General features: G+C 45.5%; 2 protein-coding genes across 2 annotated transcripts in view; both read right to left on the bottom strand.

Annotated features, from left to right (window-relative positions):
- Window positions 1–5,877, bottom strand: part of NKTR (natural killer cell triggering receptor) — a 46,466-nt gene extending 40,589 nt beyond the window's left edge. The window contains exons 1-2 of the mRNA XM_054729503.1: window positions 5,743–5,877; window positions 5,467–5,547 (exon numbers count right to left, since the gene is read on the bottom strand). Of these exons, the coding sequence (XP_054585478.1) occupies window positions 5,467–5,524 (58 nt within the window). The 5' untranslated portion in view covers window positions 5,525–5,547; window positions 5,743–5,877. The remainder of the gene's footprint in view (window positions 1–5,466; window positions 5,548–5,742) is intronic.
- Window positions 5,878–10,660: 4,783 nt separating this feature from the next.
- SS18L2 (SS18 like 2) lies at window positions 10,661–13,594 on the bottom strand. Its single transcript, XM_008154605.3, has 3 exons — window positions 13,409–13,594; window positions 13,067–13,143; window positions 10,661–10,944 (listed from the first exon to the last, which is right to left on the bottom strand). The coding sequence occupies exons 1-3, from the start codon at window positions 13,475–13,477 to the stop codon at window positions 10,857–10,859; spliced, it is 234 nt and encodes a 77-aa protein (XP_008152827.1). The 5' UTR covers window positions 13,478–13,594; the 3' UTR covers window positions 10,661–10,856.
- Between the last annotated feature and the right edge of the window lie 341 nt (window positions 13,595–13,935).

Below are 13,935 nucleotides of genomic sequence, written 5' to 3'. Positions count from 1 at the left end.
AACATATTTGAAGAAATAACAGCTGAAAACTTACTAAATTTGGCAAAAGACAGACCCAGATTCAAGAAGATTGGCAAACCCCAAAAGAGAATAAACAAAAAGAAATCCACACCCAGACACAGTACAATCAAACTGCTGAAATCTAAAAACAAAGTAAAAATCTTGAAAGCCAGAGAGGAACACATTACATATGGGAGAACAACAACTCAAATAACTATGGATTTCCTATCAGAAACCATACAGATCAGAAGACAATGGAACATTTTTCAAGTGCTAAAAGAAAATAAGTATCAACCCAGAATTGTATATCTAGTGAAAATATCTTTAAAAAATAAAGGCAAAATAACATTTTCAAGTGAAGGAAACAGAATTTGCTGTCAGAAGACCTGCTCTAAAAAATGCTTAAAATATTCTTTAGGCAGAAGAGAAATAATACTAGAGGAAACTATATAGCAACAGAAATGACAAATATGTGGGTAAATAAAAGTAGTTTTTGTCACTCTAGCTGGTCTGGCTCAGTGGATAGAGCATCGGCCTGTAGACTCAAGGGTCCCAGGTTCGATCCTGGTCAAGGGTATATGCTTGGGTTGCGGGCTTGATCCCCAGTAGGGTGTGCAGGAGGCAGCCAATCAGTGGTTCTCTCTCATCACTGATGTTTCTAACTTTCTATCCCTCTCCCTTCCTCTCTGAAATCAATAAAAATACATTTAAAAAAATGCCTATCTTTTGCTATCTACAATATGCCCACTTTAAATATAATAATACTAGAGGCCTGGTGCATGGATTTGTGCACTGGTGGGGTCCCTCAGCCTGGCCTGCACCCTCTCACAATCCAGGATCCCTTGGGGGATATCAGACTGCTGGTTTCGGCCCGATCCCTGAAGGCCAGGCCAAGGGTCCCCACCGGTGCACAAATCCATGCACCAGGTGCATGAATCTGTGCAGCAGGCCTCTAGAATGCATATAAGATCTTTGATTAATCTCTTCCCACCGGCCCAGTGCACGAATTCATGCACAGGTGGGGTCCTCCCGCCTGGCCAACAATCAGGGCTGATCGGGGCCAGCTGACCGGAGGGAGGGACCGTGGGAGATTGGCTGTGGGAACACACTAACCATCAGGGGGCAGCTCCTGCGGTAAGCACCTGCCCCCTGGTGGTCAGTGCACGCCATAGCAACTGGTCGTAAAAGTTGCTTAGGCTTTTATATACATACTAGAGGCCCAGTGCATGATTAAATCATGCACGTGTAGGGTCCCCTAGACCTAACCTACCATCCAGGCCATATCCACTGCCCCGCAAAGCCTAGCACACTCCGCGGACACTGCTAGCAGCCTGCTCCCCGCTTTTGATGGCAGGGGGTCCGCTGGTGCTGGAGCGGACACACAGCTCCCCGCTTTCGATCACGGGGGACCTGGCTGTCTGTCCACTGGTGCACCAGGCCTTTCGAAAGCCTCCAGCGTGGCAGAGGCTTTCAAAAGGCCTGGTGCTGGAGCAGACAGACAACCAGCTCCCCCGCTTTCGCTTCCCGCTTTTGATGGTCCGCAGCAGGACATGGGCTCACTGCCCCAGAGGCCCCTTCTGTGCCGCAGCACAGCCATGGCGCAGATGCTGAGCTCGCGCTGCCGCTGGTGACGCGAGCTCAGCATCCCGCCGGCCCAATCAGCCACCCCAAGTCGCACCCCTGCGCCTCCCGCTGGCCCAATCGTGGGCGTAGCAGAGTGATGGTAATTTACGTATTACCCTTTTATTATGTAGGATAGACTAGAGGCCCGATGCACGAAATTCGTGCATGAGTATGATCCCTAGGCCTGGCCAGCAATCAGGGCCCATCTGCTGGGTGACTGGCAGGGCAATTGGGGGGCCCCTGCTAGCACCTGCCTTGGCTGGCCTGGGGCCTGTGGGCACTCCTACGTTAAGCATCTGCCTCCTGGTGGTCAGTGTGCGTCATAGCGACTGGTCGTTCTGCTGTTTGGTCAATTTGCACATTAGGCTTTTACTATATAGGATAAGTAGAATAAGCAGACAAAAAATCTGCCAGGATATAGAAGAATTTAACAACACTCTTAGCCAACTGGATTTAACTGATATTTATAGACCACTCTACAGAAAAACAGCAGAATACACATTCTTTTCAAGTACAAATGGGAAATTCACCAAAACAGAATATAAATCCATAATAAATTTAAAAGAACTTAGATCATACTAAGTATGCTCTCTGATCATAATGGAATTAAAACTATAAAATCATTAACAAAGACAACTGCAAAATATTCAAGTACTTGGAAATTAAAACACTTCTAAAACAAATATTTTGAATTGAAATAAAATGAATATATCAAAATCTGTGGGGTGTATAAAATATCTGGGGTCCATATAGAGGGAAATTTATAGCATTAAATGCCTACACTAGAATATAAAGGTCTCAAGTCAACAATCCAAGTTTCCACTTTTAAGTAATTAGAAATAGAGCAAAATAAAGTCAAAGCAAGCAGTAGAAAGAAATAGACTAGAAATCAATGAAATTGAAAACAGAAAAAAAAAAAAGAGGTGCGGTGGGGAAATCAATGAAACCAAAATCTGGTTCTTTGAAATGAAAATAAAATTGAAAAACCTCTAGCCAAATGAAACAAGGAAAAAGACAAAAGACACAAATTATCAATATCAGGAATGAAGGAGGATATATCACTACAGATCCCACAGACATTCAATTAAGGGACTATGTCAAACAACTCTATACCCACAAAGATAAAATGGACCAACTTCTTAAAAATCACAAACTACCAAAACTCACTCAAGAATAACATGGAAAGTTCCTTAACTATTAAAGAAATGAAAATCTTAGTTTAAAACCTTATGAAAAACATTTCTAAGGAACAGTACTAGAATTATTTCAAATAGGAACCACCTTATTGGATTCACAGAGAAAAACTCATGTAAAAAGCCTTTTCCACTCCCTGGATGGGAGTGGTTCTGGTTGAGTGACAACCTACGAACCAGGAGGTCACAGTTCCATTCCCAGTTGGGGAACATGCTAGGGTAGTGGGCTCAATCCCCAGTGGGGGAAATGCAGGAGGCAGCCAATCAATGACTCTCTCTCATCATTGATGTATCTCTCTCCCTCTCCCTTCTTCTCTGAAATCAATAAAAATATATATTTTTTAAAAAGACTTTTCCTCTTTTGATATACACTTGCATTCACCTGTTGGCTTTATGATTTAAAATTCTAACTTGATTGCTATAAAATATACACATTTCCATTGATAGCAATAAAAAAGCAAACTGCAGTATTTAACTCAATTTTTATTAGCAATCTACCTCCCTCTCCCCCTCTCCTTTACTCTTTCTCCTTCTCTCCTTCCCCTCTCCCTCTCCCTCCCCCTCTAATAAAAAAAAAATTTTATGAATACTTCTTGATCTCATTAAAGTGAACACTCTGGCCACTCTTCAAGGATCTTTACTTAGTCAATCAAAGATATTACTTTGCACTTCTATGAAGTGAATTATTAACTATACAAGAAGTCAAGAGTTTTACTTGAATAAGTACTCAGAGACAAATATATTAATGGTTAAATCCCACAAAGCAGAATCCCTCAAACAACTGAAGTGATCCTTAAAAGCTATGCAAAAATCAAGTATCTACTATTTATTTAATTTACTGAACTGAAAGTGCTAGTTAAGTATTACATGAGACTGAACCAGATGAAACTGCAGATTACCTATGATTCAACCTAGAACAATGTAAGCATTCCCTGTTTTATATATAATTCAGTCTTCTCAAGGGTGCTACTCACTTCTACCAAGATGGTATTATAATGAATTACCTTGGATGTTGGAGACTGAAGTTCATTCAACATTTACCAAACATATTCCAGAGATTTTTCACGACAAAGGTTATTTACAAATCTAGGATATAAACATGTACCAGGAAAGGAGTACTTTACATGACTACAGAACCTTTATTTCTATTTTTCAGTATTCTATTTTTCATTCTTTATAAAAATGTAAGTTCTATTATCTGACGCTTTGATTCACTATAGAATAAGGATTAAGATCCATCAAGACTCAAAATCTAGTAAGAGAGAATATAACAAAATTTCTAAGATAACATCATTCCTTTGCTCAAATTCCTTCAGTAATTTCTTATCTTAGTGAGTCCAAGTCCTTACGATGACCTATAGCCATTTCCTGCTACTCTCTGTCCTCCCCTACACCAGCTACCCTGAACTTCTCCAGGTTCCTTAAACAGGCAAGTACTTTAAATTCCCTCCTCAGGACCTTTGCATTAACTGTCCCTCTACCAGGAATGTTCTTCTCAAAGATGTTATCTCCTTCAGATGTCTGCTTAAATGTCATCTCCTCAAAACTGCCTTTTCTGCCGAAACTGGTTTGGCCCAGTGGATAGAGCCTCAGCTGGAGGACTGAAAGGTCCCAGGTTTGATTCGGGTCAAGGGCACAATCCCCGGTAGGAGGTGTGCAGGAGGCAGCTGGTCGATGTTTCTAGCTCTCCAACCCTCTCCCTTCCTCTCTGTAAGAAATCAATAAAATGTATTTTTTTTTAAATGGCCTTTTCTGACCAACTTATTAAAACAGGACCCCTATGATACAAGCCACTGAATTTTTTTCCTGTTCTATTGTCTGTCTTCCCCCAACAGAATAGAAATTACAAGGAAGAGAGGCCTTTGTTTTATTTATTGCTATATCCCCACAGTCTAGAGTAGTAAGAGGCTCTCGGTAATCCACTGAACAAGAGAGAGGAGAGGGTGCACAAAGACTGCATGTATGCCTTCCATCAAAAGTTCTGTTACACATACTAAAAAAAAGCCAAGAAAACAAGTTTTAATCACTGCACGCTCTGCTGCTACTAAGAATGAAACAACCACCCGTTAGAAGAAAATACTTTATTTTCAGCAAAATATGCAGACGAAAACATTCATGCACGCTGCAAGTCTGAGGGTACGGAATGCTTTGGTTTACCCCAGAGAACTTTCCCAGGCCATTTCCCCATGAACCAGAAATTCTGGCTAAAGATACTTAAGGAATAATAGAGGCCAGCTAACCTATGAATGGCATTCAAGTACTGGGAAATACAAAATACAGGAGTCCAGACATCACAGTTCACAGCAAAATAACTGAAATCGGAACTGGAAGTGTTTGCCACCTAGGAACAGATAAAAAGTCCTAAAAGGATTGCACCCCTTTTCTTGGCGCCAGGCATGAACACTCAGTCTGGGGGTGCAAAGGGACATGGAGTTTGGGACGGGGGGAGGGCCCGAGGCCCGGACTCCGAGGAGTGGGAGTGGTGTACCGGAGCCACCCTCCTCCCCAGACTTGGGCTCAGAAGAAACGGAATGTTGTTGGCTGCCCACCCGCTCCCAAAAAGGCTCGGGGAGAGTTGATGAGGGTAGACCCCTCCCCTTCCCCGAGATAAGCCCGGGGCCCCAGCAGGGCTCCCCAGTGTCCGGCTCACCCGGCTCCCGGTTGATCTCGATGTCAAAGTGGCACTGCGGCCGGTCCTGCGCCCCCATCGCTACCGAGGCGGCGGAAAGAGCTAGGAGAGAGAGGGGGGAAAGCGGTCAGGTCCGGACTGGTCGGGAGCCGGGGCCGGGGCGGGGGCGGAGCCCGAGCCACGGTCGCCCCGCGCCAGCCTGTCGCGACAGTGCGAGAGGGAGAGGCGGCGCCCCCTCCCGCCCCAGGCCGCCTAGCTCCCACAGGGCACGCACGCTCCAGCGGGCAAGCTCTTCACCTGGCTGGCCTCCAGCCTGAGCAGCTCCCCGTGCACAGAGGAGAAAGCGCGGTCACAGCGGCCGAAACCCAACGCCGATAACGGACCGCCACCCCCTTCCCCCTGCCCGGCCTCCCAGTGCCACGCTAAACCCCGCGAGAGTCTGAACAAATACCGCGAGAGCACAGTCTCGGAGTGGGTCTTTACCGGAAAGGAAGCGCACGTGAGCGTGTCTGGGAGCTCTGGCGAAGCCTCGGGTCTGGCGCTCCAATTACTGAGCTGGTCCTTTTTTTTGTCCCGCCCCTTTTCTCTTCACTGGAATCAGTCGTCCAATCTGGGAGCCCTGGATACGCCTGCGCTCTCACTTCCTCTCGTTCCTGGTCAGGGGCTGTGAGCTTCCACGCAGCACCGGATATCGCGAGGCTTCGCTGTTGACAGCTTCGAGGCAGTTGTGTGAATTAACTCCTTGAGGTTTAAGCCCACAGAGCTTTTATAGCCCGTTTTCTTTTTTGTATCATATCCTCTGTAATACACAATTCAGCCTCAAGCAGGGATCTCTGCTCCAACCTCGCCCCAAAGTAACTTTTACATTTTTATAACTTAGGGAAGGGAGAAAAGGAATCCCATGAGAAGGTACACACACAATCGACCTTATTTGCTTATACTACTTTAAAAAATTTTAAATATATTTTTACTGGTTTCAGAGAGGAAGAGAGAGATGGAAACATCAATGATGAGAATCATTGATCTGCTGCCTCCTGTACGCCCCACACTGGAGGATGGAGCCATGTCCTAACTGGGAATCGAACCAGCAACCTCTTGGTTCATGGGAATGATGCTCAATCAACTGAGCCACACCAACAGGGCAGGGCTGCTGTCTTTCTTCCTTTTTCCCTTTATTTTAAATATATTTTTATTGATTTCAGAGAGGAAGAGAGGAAGAGAGAGGAAGAGATAGAAACATCAATGATGAGAAAGAATCATTGATCGGCTAAGGCTACTGTCTTTAGAAAGACCTGCTTACAAGGTTGGCCTTTGAGTGGAATCTGGGAACTTGAATGGTAATCAATTTCCTACAATTATAGAAAATGTTCATTATATTATAAGAGTGTCTCACTATGCCTGAACTATTTGTGTAAACACTATGATTTTTGCTGAACACCTGCTTTCCTTTTGGGAATCTGGAATTTAGGTGTTAGGCAGAAGATGCATATGTGACTAGCCTCTAATAAAATAATTTGGGTACTGCCCCACTGGTGTGGCTCAGTGGTTGAGGGTTGACCTATGAACCAGGAGGTCAGGGTTCGATTCCCAGTCAGGGCACATGCCCAGGTTGTGGGTTTGATCCCTAGTGTGGGGCGTGCAGGAGGCAGCTGATGAATGATTCTCTCTCATCATTGATGTTTCTCTCTCTCTCTGAAATCAATAAAAATGTTTAAAATTTTGGGGTACTGAACTCTGTAATGAATTTCCCTGGTAGACATTTCTCACTTGTCACACAGTTCATCCCTGGTTGAAGTAAGCTTGTCCTATGTCACTCCACCGGGAGGGAAGTTGAAACTTGGTTTCCTGTGGGCTTTGCCCTGTGTCTTTTCCCTTTGCTGAGTTAGCTTTGAATTATTTTACTAATAAACCATAGCTGTGGTTTATATGCTGTGTCCTGTGAGTCTTCCTAACCAACCATCAAACTGGAGGTAATCTTGGGACCCATGATGCAGAAACAAATATTACCAGAACTTGGTAACAATCTCTAGTATATATTGAAAATTTGGAAACGCATGTTTTGAAATCCTAGATTTTTTGTGTGGAAAATTAGTAGACCATTTCATGGGATAAATAAAAATGAGTATGTTGCTAAAATAACAACCTCATTATATTCGTCAAGATCAGATTGGCTTTCTCCAGGTAGAACAGGGAACTTGGCCATGGCATCTTCAAGCATACATCTTTGTAGTCTGGCAACCTGAAGGGAAAGCATTTTTTTCTGCCCGTACCAGTGAGGAAAAATCCTGGGGACATTTCTGGTTGGCTTGATGAGATTCATATGCCATCTCCTGATGGCCACGGCAATGGGTTGATATCATGATTGATCAGCTAATCACCACGAGAAAGGAACGGGGTGTGGCAGCACAGAGATCGCCACTGGGGCAATGGCTTCAAACTAAGAAGTCACCATATAATTGTGGATACAGCACCCATCTTTTAGCCTTTTAGGTAAGTGGCTTTTTTGCCACTAACTTGTTTTAAAGCATGGCTTTGTTTTCATAAATGTCTGCTGCTTCATGTCCTCTAGGGGGGCGTTTGAATCCCATCAAATTCATATGAAAAACCCACTACAACAAACACTTCCTGCCAGATAGGATCCTAACTCATTTTATGTTGATCCTACATGTTTGTTTCATTCTCTAAATTCTGCTTTGAGTCTTTGGCTCGGACACTAGTTTTTGCAAGTAGATTGGGTTTTGGTAAAAAATTTTTATCTGTCCTGGTTCTGATAGAAGCTATATTTGCTGAGCTTCTAGATCTACCTACCAGGAGTAAGTCATGAGACAACTGGTATCTTGGTTGTTTCCCTCAGAAGACTCTGAAACAATGATTTGAGTGCAAGTTGCTTACTTACGAAATGACCCTAGGAAACTCCATTTGGGGAGTGGCGAAGTGAAACAAGGAAGGTAGCCAATTAAGTATCCGCTATTAAGCCAGCTACCACAGCATGTGATTGGAGTTTAATCCTGCTGGGGAACTCTGGACATCAATATTGAAGAAGCATCTCAGGATTGTTCTTTTTTTTTAAAAAAAAAAAAATGTATTTTGTATTGATTTCAGAGAGGAAGGGAGAGGGATAGAAACATCAATGATGAGAATCATTGATTGCCTGCCTTCTACACGCCCCCACTGGGCATGTGCCCATAACCTGGGCATGTGCCCTTGACTGGAATCGAACCCGAGACCCTTCAGTCCGCAGGCTGATGCTCTACCTGCTAAGCCAAACCGGCTACGGCTCTCAGGATTGTTCTTATGGCGGTAAACGGGCTGGCATATTAACATTCCATCTCCTGAGAGTCATTAGTTGAGAGCTGTTCGCAGGGTGATAACCCCAGATTCTTCTGGTCTGTTATACCTGGGAAAAGCAGACTTCTGGTTTTAGGAAAAAGTCCTCAGGAATAGAGATGCAGATGTTGACTGTCAGGAGTCAGGTGGAACACAAAAGAAAAAGTTCAGTGGAGTAAAGTTCAAGAAATGAGAATGGGGTGCTGATGGCTTCTGCTTCAACTGGCAATTTTTTGTTTGAAGACAAAGGAGTGTTCAGGAATTAAAAAAGCATACTTTTTAGCTCGGCCGGTGTGGCTCAGTTGGTTGAGCATCTCTCCAAGCACCAAGAGGTTGCTGGTTCGATTCCCAGTCCGGGCACATGCCTGGGTTTCCAGCTTGATCCCCAGCAGGGGGCGTGCAGGAGGCAGCCAATTGATGTTTCTCTCTGATTGATGTTTCTCTCTATCCTTCTCTCTTCCTCTCTAAAAAAAAAATCACTAAAAACAAAAATCATTTGTTAAAAAGTAAAAAGCATACTTTTTCTATGAAGCACTTGATAATTTCCACATGGAGTTACTGCAGCCTCAACATCTGGTCCTGCATGGTGCCCTAGTCCGTGCCTGGGTAGGAGTCTCTTACCTTGCCAGGCTTATTAGGAGCCCCTTGAAAGCAGGGCTTAGTGCCCCTCCTTCTCTATTCTCCTCACTGTAGAGCCCAGCACAGGCCTGGTCAAATGAGGACACGTTATAATTGAATTGATGACCACATGTGTGCATACTGCTCTATAAATGGACTGAGAAGACAAACAACAATGGTTTGGAAGGAAGGGTCCTTGCATAGCTGTTGCTTCTGCCTGCACTACCAGTTCCCCTGATGATCACATATCAGGTTCCTTGTTATTCCTATCTCCTATGAGGGGTGCACTCCCTATACCCAAAGGAGCATCCTTATCTCTTGAAGGCAAGGGACACGGAGAATTTGAACAAACAGGCCTAGCTAAGTTGCCCCCAGTTCACTACACTCAGCGCATACCCATTTGTCCTAGACTTTCCACCCTTCATCATATGCTCAGGTTTAACTGCTTCTTTGGATCTTCATTTTCTTATGAAAGCTCCCATGTCAAGTAAAACGTTTATGAAATAAATCTGTATGCCTTTGTTTTGTTAATCTGTCATTTGTTATGCACCCCCAGCCAAGAACCTTAAAATAGAAAAAAAAAATATATATTTTTCCTCCCCTATAACATCATCTATTAGGAGATATTAATAATAATTAGGAATTACTATTAATTTTGCTACAATAATGGTGTTATATCAATATATATTAATATGCATATTAATATATATTAATCCTGTTAATCCTCACCCAAAGATATTTTTCCCCCATACTTCAGAGGAAGGGGAGGGGGGGAGGAGAGAGAGAGAGAGAGAGAGAGAGAGAGAAACATTAGTTGCCTCCTGCATGTGCCCCGATGAGGGCCAGGGATCGAACCTACAACCCAGGTGAGTGCCTTTGCCTGGGAATGGAACCCAAGACCCTGAGAAAACTGGCCAGGGCGTTATATTTTTACGTTCTTACAGTTTTCCTGGAAAACCAAATGAAACACATATTACATGAAAACTTCTATACCTCAGTATCAGTCTTTTGTGGAAAGACAAGCTTTACTTCAAAGCAACCTGACCAGAGCAGTCAGGGGGTCCAGAACTACAAACCAGTAGAAAGGAGAACACAGTTGCATGTTCAGCTGGCAGGGTCTCAGTCGGGAGTCTCACCAAGTCCTCCCGATCGCCAAGCACCTGCTCAGTTTCCTCTTCAGGCTGAACCTAAAAAGGTAGGCTTGAAGATGCCCCTGGTATCTTTGTTGTCCAACACACCTATTTCAAAAAAGAAAACACCTGGAGGCAACTTGAGGGAATCTGCTTGATTGTTAAAATAAATATTTACACTGAAATACAGTTATTTTAGTTCTTCACATTTTCACACTCAAAAGAGACACAGAGATTTCCTTCATGTTTTCAGCAGCTGAGTTGGTAGAGATCCTGTCTCTGTTTCACAGGAAATGTATTACTTTCCGTTACTCCTCACAACAGCCAACTGGAAGATTATTCCATTACTTTTGAAGGACTGGTTGGGTTGGCATCTGCAATGGTTGCCAAATAAATGAGATTTCTATGTAGCACATGCTGGTACCTATGGGTGGAAAACAGGCAAAAATTAGCCTTGTTTTTACTGAACATGAACGAACAACTGGAAAGGCTCATCCACTGACTTTGACTCAGTGTTATCAACCTTCTTGTTTAACACTTTCAAGGAAAATATATCCAGAATCTTACCTGTTCTCACTTATTTCCATAGGCACCTCTCTAGACTATGGTACTGAACCAAACTCCTAACTGGTCCCCAGGCTCTCCCTCTGTACCCCTACTCTATTCTCCACATAGCAGCCTGAGTGATCACTGTACAAGTTAAGTTAAGATCATGTCATATCTCTGTTTAGTACGTTTCAAAGGCTCCCATCTCATTCTGAGTAAAGCTGAACCCTTCTCCCGGCCTATAAGGCCCTACAAATCGGGCCCCCTCTAGTTACCTCTCTGATCTCATCTCCCACCACTTTCCCTTTGCTCACGGAGTTCTGTTTACGGCGGCTTCCTTGCTGACATTTAAAGACAGGGAGCACACTCCAGCCTGAGGGCTTTTCCACCTCATGCTCTCCTCACATACTGCACAGCTGGCTCCCTTACCTCAGGCATCTACTCAAATGTCACATCAGAGATACCTGGTATAAAACAGCACCCTGCCCCCCACTTACCCAAACTTTATTCTTACTCAAAGAGTTATTAGCATGTGCTTAATTATATGATTTCCTCTGGTTGGGTTGGCATCTGCAATGGTAGCCGAATAAATGAGATTTCTATGTGGCCCATGCTATACAGAAGGTAAGCTCCACGCCAGCAGAGCTACTGTGTTGGTCCTGATTCCCCAGGAGCTAAGACAGCTCCTGATACTCAGTAGGACTTATAAAACTTAAAGCAGGGATGAAATACTTCCCGTGTGCTTCCTATAGTAGCGGTTCTCAATCAGGGAGTCGAGCTCTCTACCAAGAAAGAAAAGTCAGACTAGGAAGCAGAAAGCATGGCAGGTGCAATGTGAAAAAGCCCATCAGGAGACTTTGATAACTTTCTTACCCATAGGTTGAGAATCACTGCACCCAACGGAATGCTTTGAAACTATTTTTCATATAGAAAAATGAGAGTGTTTACTATAAACTGTAAAAAAAAAAGTAAACTACCAATTTACTATAAACTGTAAAAAAGCAAATGACCAAATACCAGAGTCAAATGTAAAAACTTATCCAAAGATGGATTATCTCTACTGTTCCAATGAGCTGTTGTTCAGTGAAGGATTGTAGGTGATTTTTAGGGGGGAGGGGAGGAGAGGCATGGTTTTCTTAAACATGACTTCAGTAACAATGAAATAATGTATTTTTCTATAATGAATGGCATAATTCCTGGGCTACATTTAGAAAACAGATTATTTTCTCTCACTAAAGCACATTACATTGCTGTACAAAATTTACTTTTGGCTTAACTTAGAAATCTTTCCTTGGTCTTTGTGTGTTAACCTTGCAAAGTTAGAAATGGGAGGGAACTTAGCAACCAAATGATCTGACCCCACCCAACTTAACAGGAAAAGGATGAGCCAGGGATCCCCATAAGACAGCAGCCACCACACGCTCCCAGGAGCACGCCCACCCCCTTTTTATTTCCTCTCAGGCTGCCTCTCCTAAACTGGAAGGGTCCCCAAGAGACCTGCAACCACGGGAGCAAATGGGCAGGGGCAGCTCACCCCAGGCTAACCCCGGAATCTGTCTCCAAGGCCCCTTTCCTCTGACTCTCCAGGGAGCCAAAGCAGCCCCGCCTCGGCTCTCCCCTGCCGCTTCTCCCATCCCAAACCCTTCCTTGTTTCACTGTTCCTAGCTGTAATAAACGTACCCTAGAAACAAAAAAAGAGAAAGCAGCCACCAATATCATCTCCTAAGACGACTTTTCCATGTGCTTCCCTCCCCGTCCCCGTGGTCATCAGCTGGCATGGCTTCAGGTGAAAGAAGGCTTTGCAATGAGCATCATTCAGGTTCTGGAGAGGAGGCTACATCTGACTTCACAGGGTCCAGTCCTGCGGTGCTGGGCAGGTAAGCAACCTCTCTGACCCTCCCCTGCCACCAGCCACCCAAGACTAGCTCAGGACAGCTGCTGTATCGCCACACAGGCTTCCGCGCCACTCCAGAGGAAGGGGAGGGAGCTGGGGAACTTACTGGACGCACTCGTTCGCCCGGCCTTTGTTCTGATACTCCACGATGCAGCGGATCAGCTGGTCATTCTCCTCCAGGAGCTGCCGGATCAGAGACAGGGTCAGGGCCGCACGACATCCTGGCGCTAAGGGACCTGCCCAAGGTCTCACCGCCCAGTGCCAGGCTGTCCTGCCCCCGGCGCCTGTGCTGACTTTGTTTCCATCTCAGCCCTACCCCCAGAGTCAACACCCCGGCACACGGTGTCAGCGGGGATGCCGCCGCTCCGGGAAACTCCCCGCACCCGAGGCCCTCTTCCGGCCCGCGACTAAGAACTCCCCCGCCCCCTCGGTCTGCGCTAGCGCTCACCCGCTGGATGGTCTCCTGGTTGACTTGCGCCTTGCCTCTCAGCCAGTCGGGTACGAAGGCCACCGACATCCCGGGAAGCCAGGTCGCAACCGGATCTCAGGCCCCGGCAACCCCCCACGCCGCTAGAGCAGAGCCAACCTGCAGCTCCACACCCACCACGGCGGCGGCAGAGCCCCTGGGCAGGTCGGGGTTAGCTCTCGACGTTGATTGGGTCCTCCCGCTCAGGAGGCGGGAACAGGCGGAGCGTCGTTTGTGATTGGACGCGCAAGAGTGACGCTAGGCGGCCCTCTGGACCTGGACCTGGGGGTTCCGCTGTCGCCGGCGGGTCCTTTGCGTCTGCGCAGTCTGGAAAGCTAGCTTGGGGCGGGGCCCGGCATCAACGCTTGCTTTTTAACACTCTGTGGTCTGCGGGCAGGAGCACCGTGCCTGGGTCCCTCGAGAATCGGAGCTGGGACCCAGAAAGCTGGCGCCAAGTCCACTCCGCTTCCGACATCACTCTCGTGCCTCCCGGTTTGCGCCTGGAGGGG

Source organism: Eptesicus fuscus, chromosome 18 (assembly GCF_027574615.1).
Source record: "Eptesicus fuscus isolate TK198812 chromosome 18, DD_ASM_mEF_20220401, whole genome shotgun sequence".
Lineage (NCBI taxonomy): Eukaryota > Metazoa > Chordata > Mammalia > Chiroptera > Vespertilionidae > Eptesicus > Eptesicus fuscus.
This window is presented reverse-complemented; position numbering and strand designations above follow the sequence as displayed.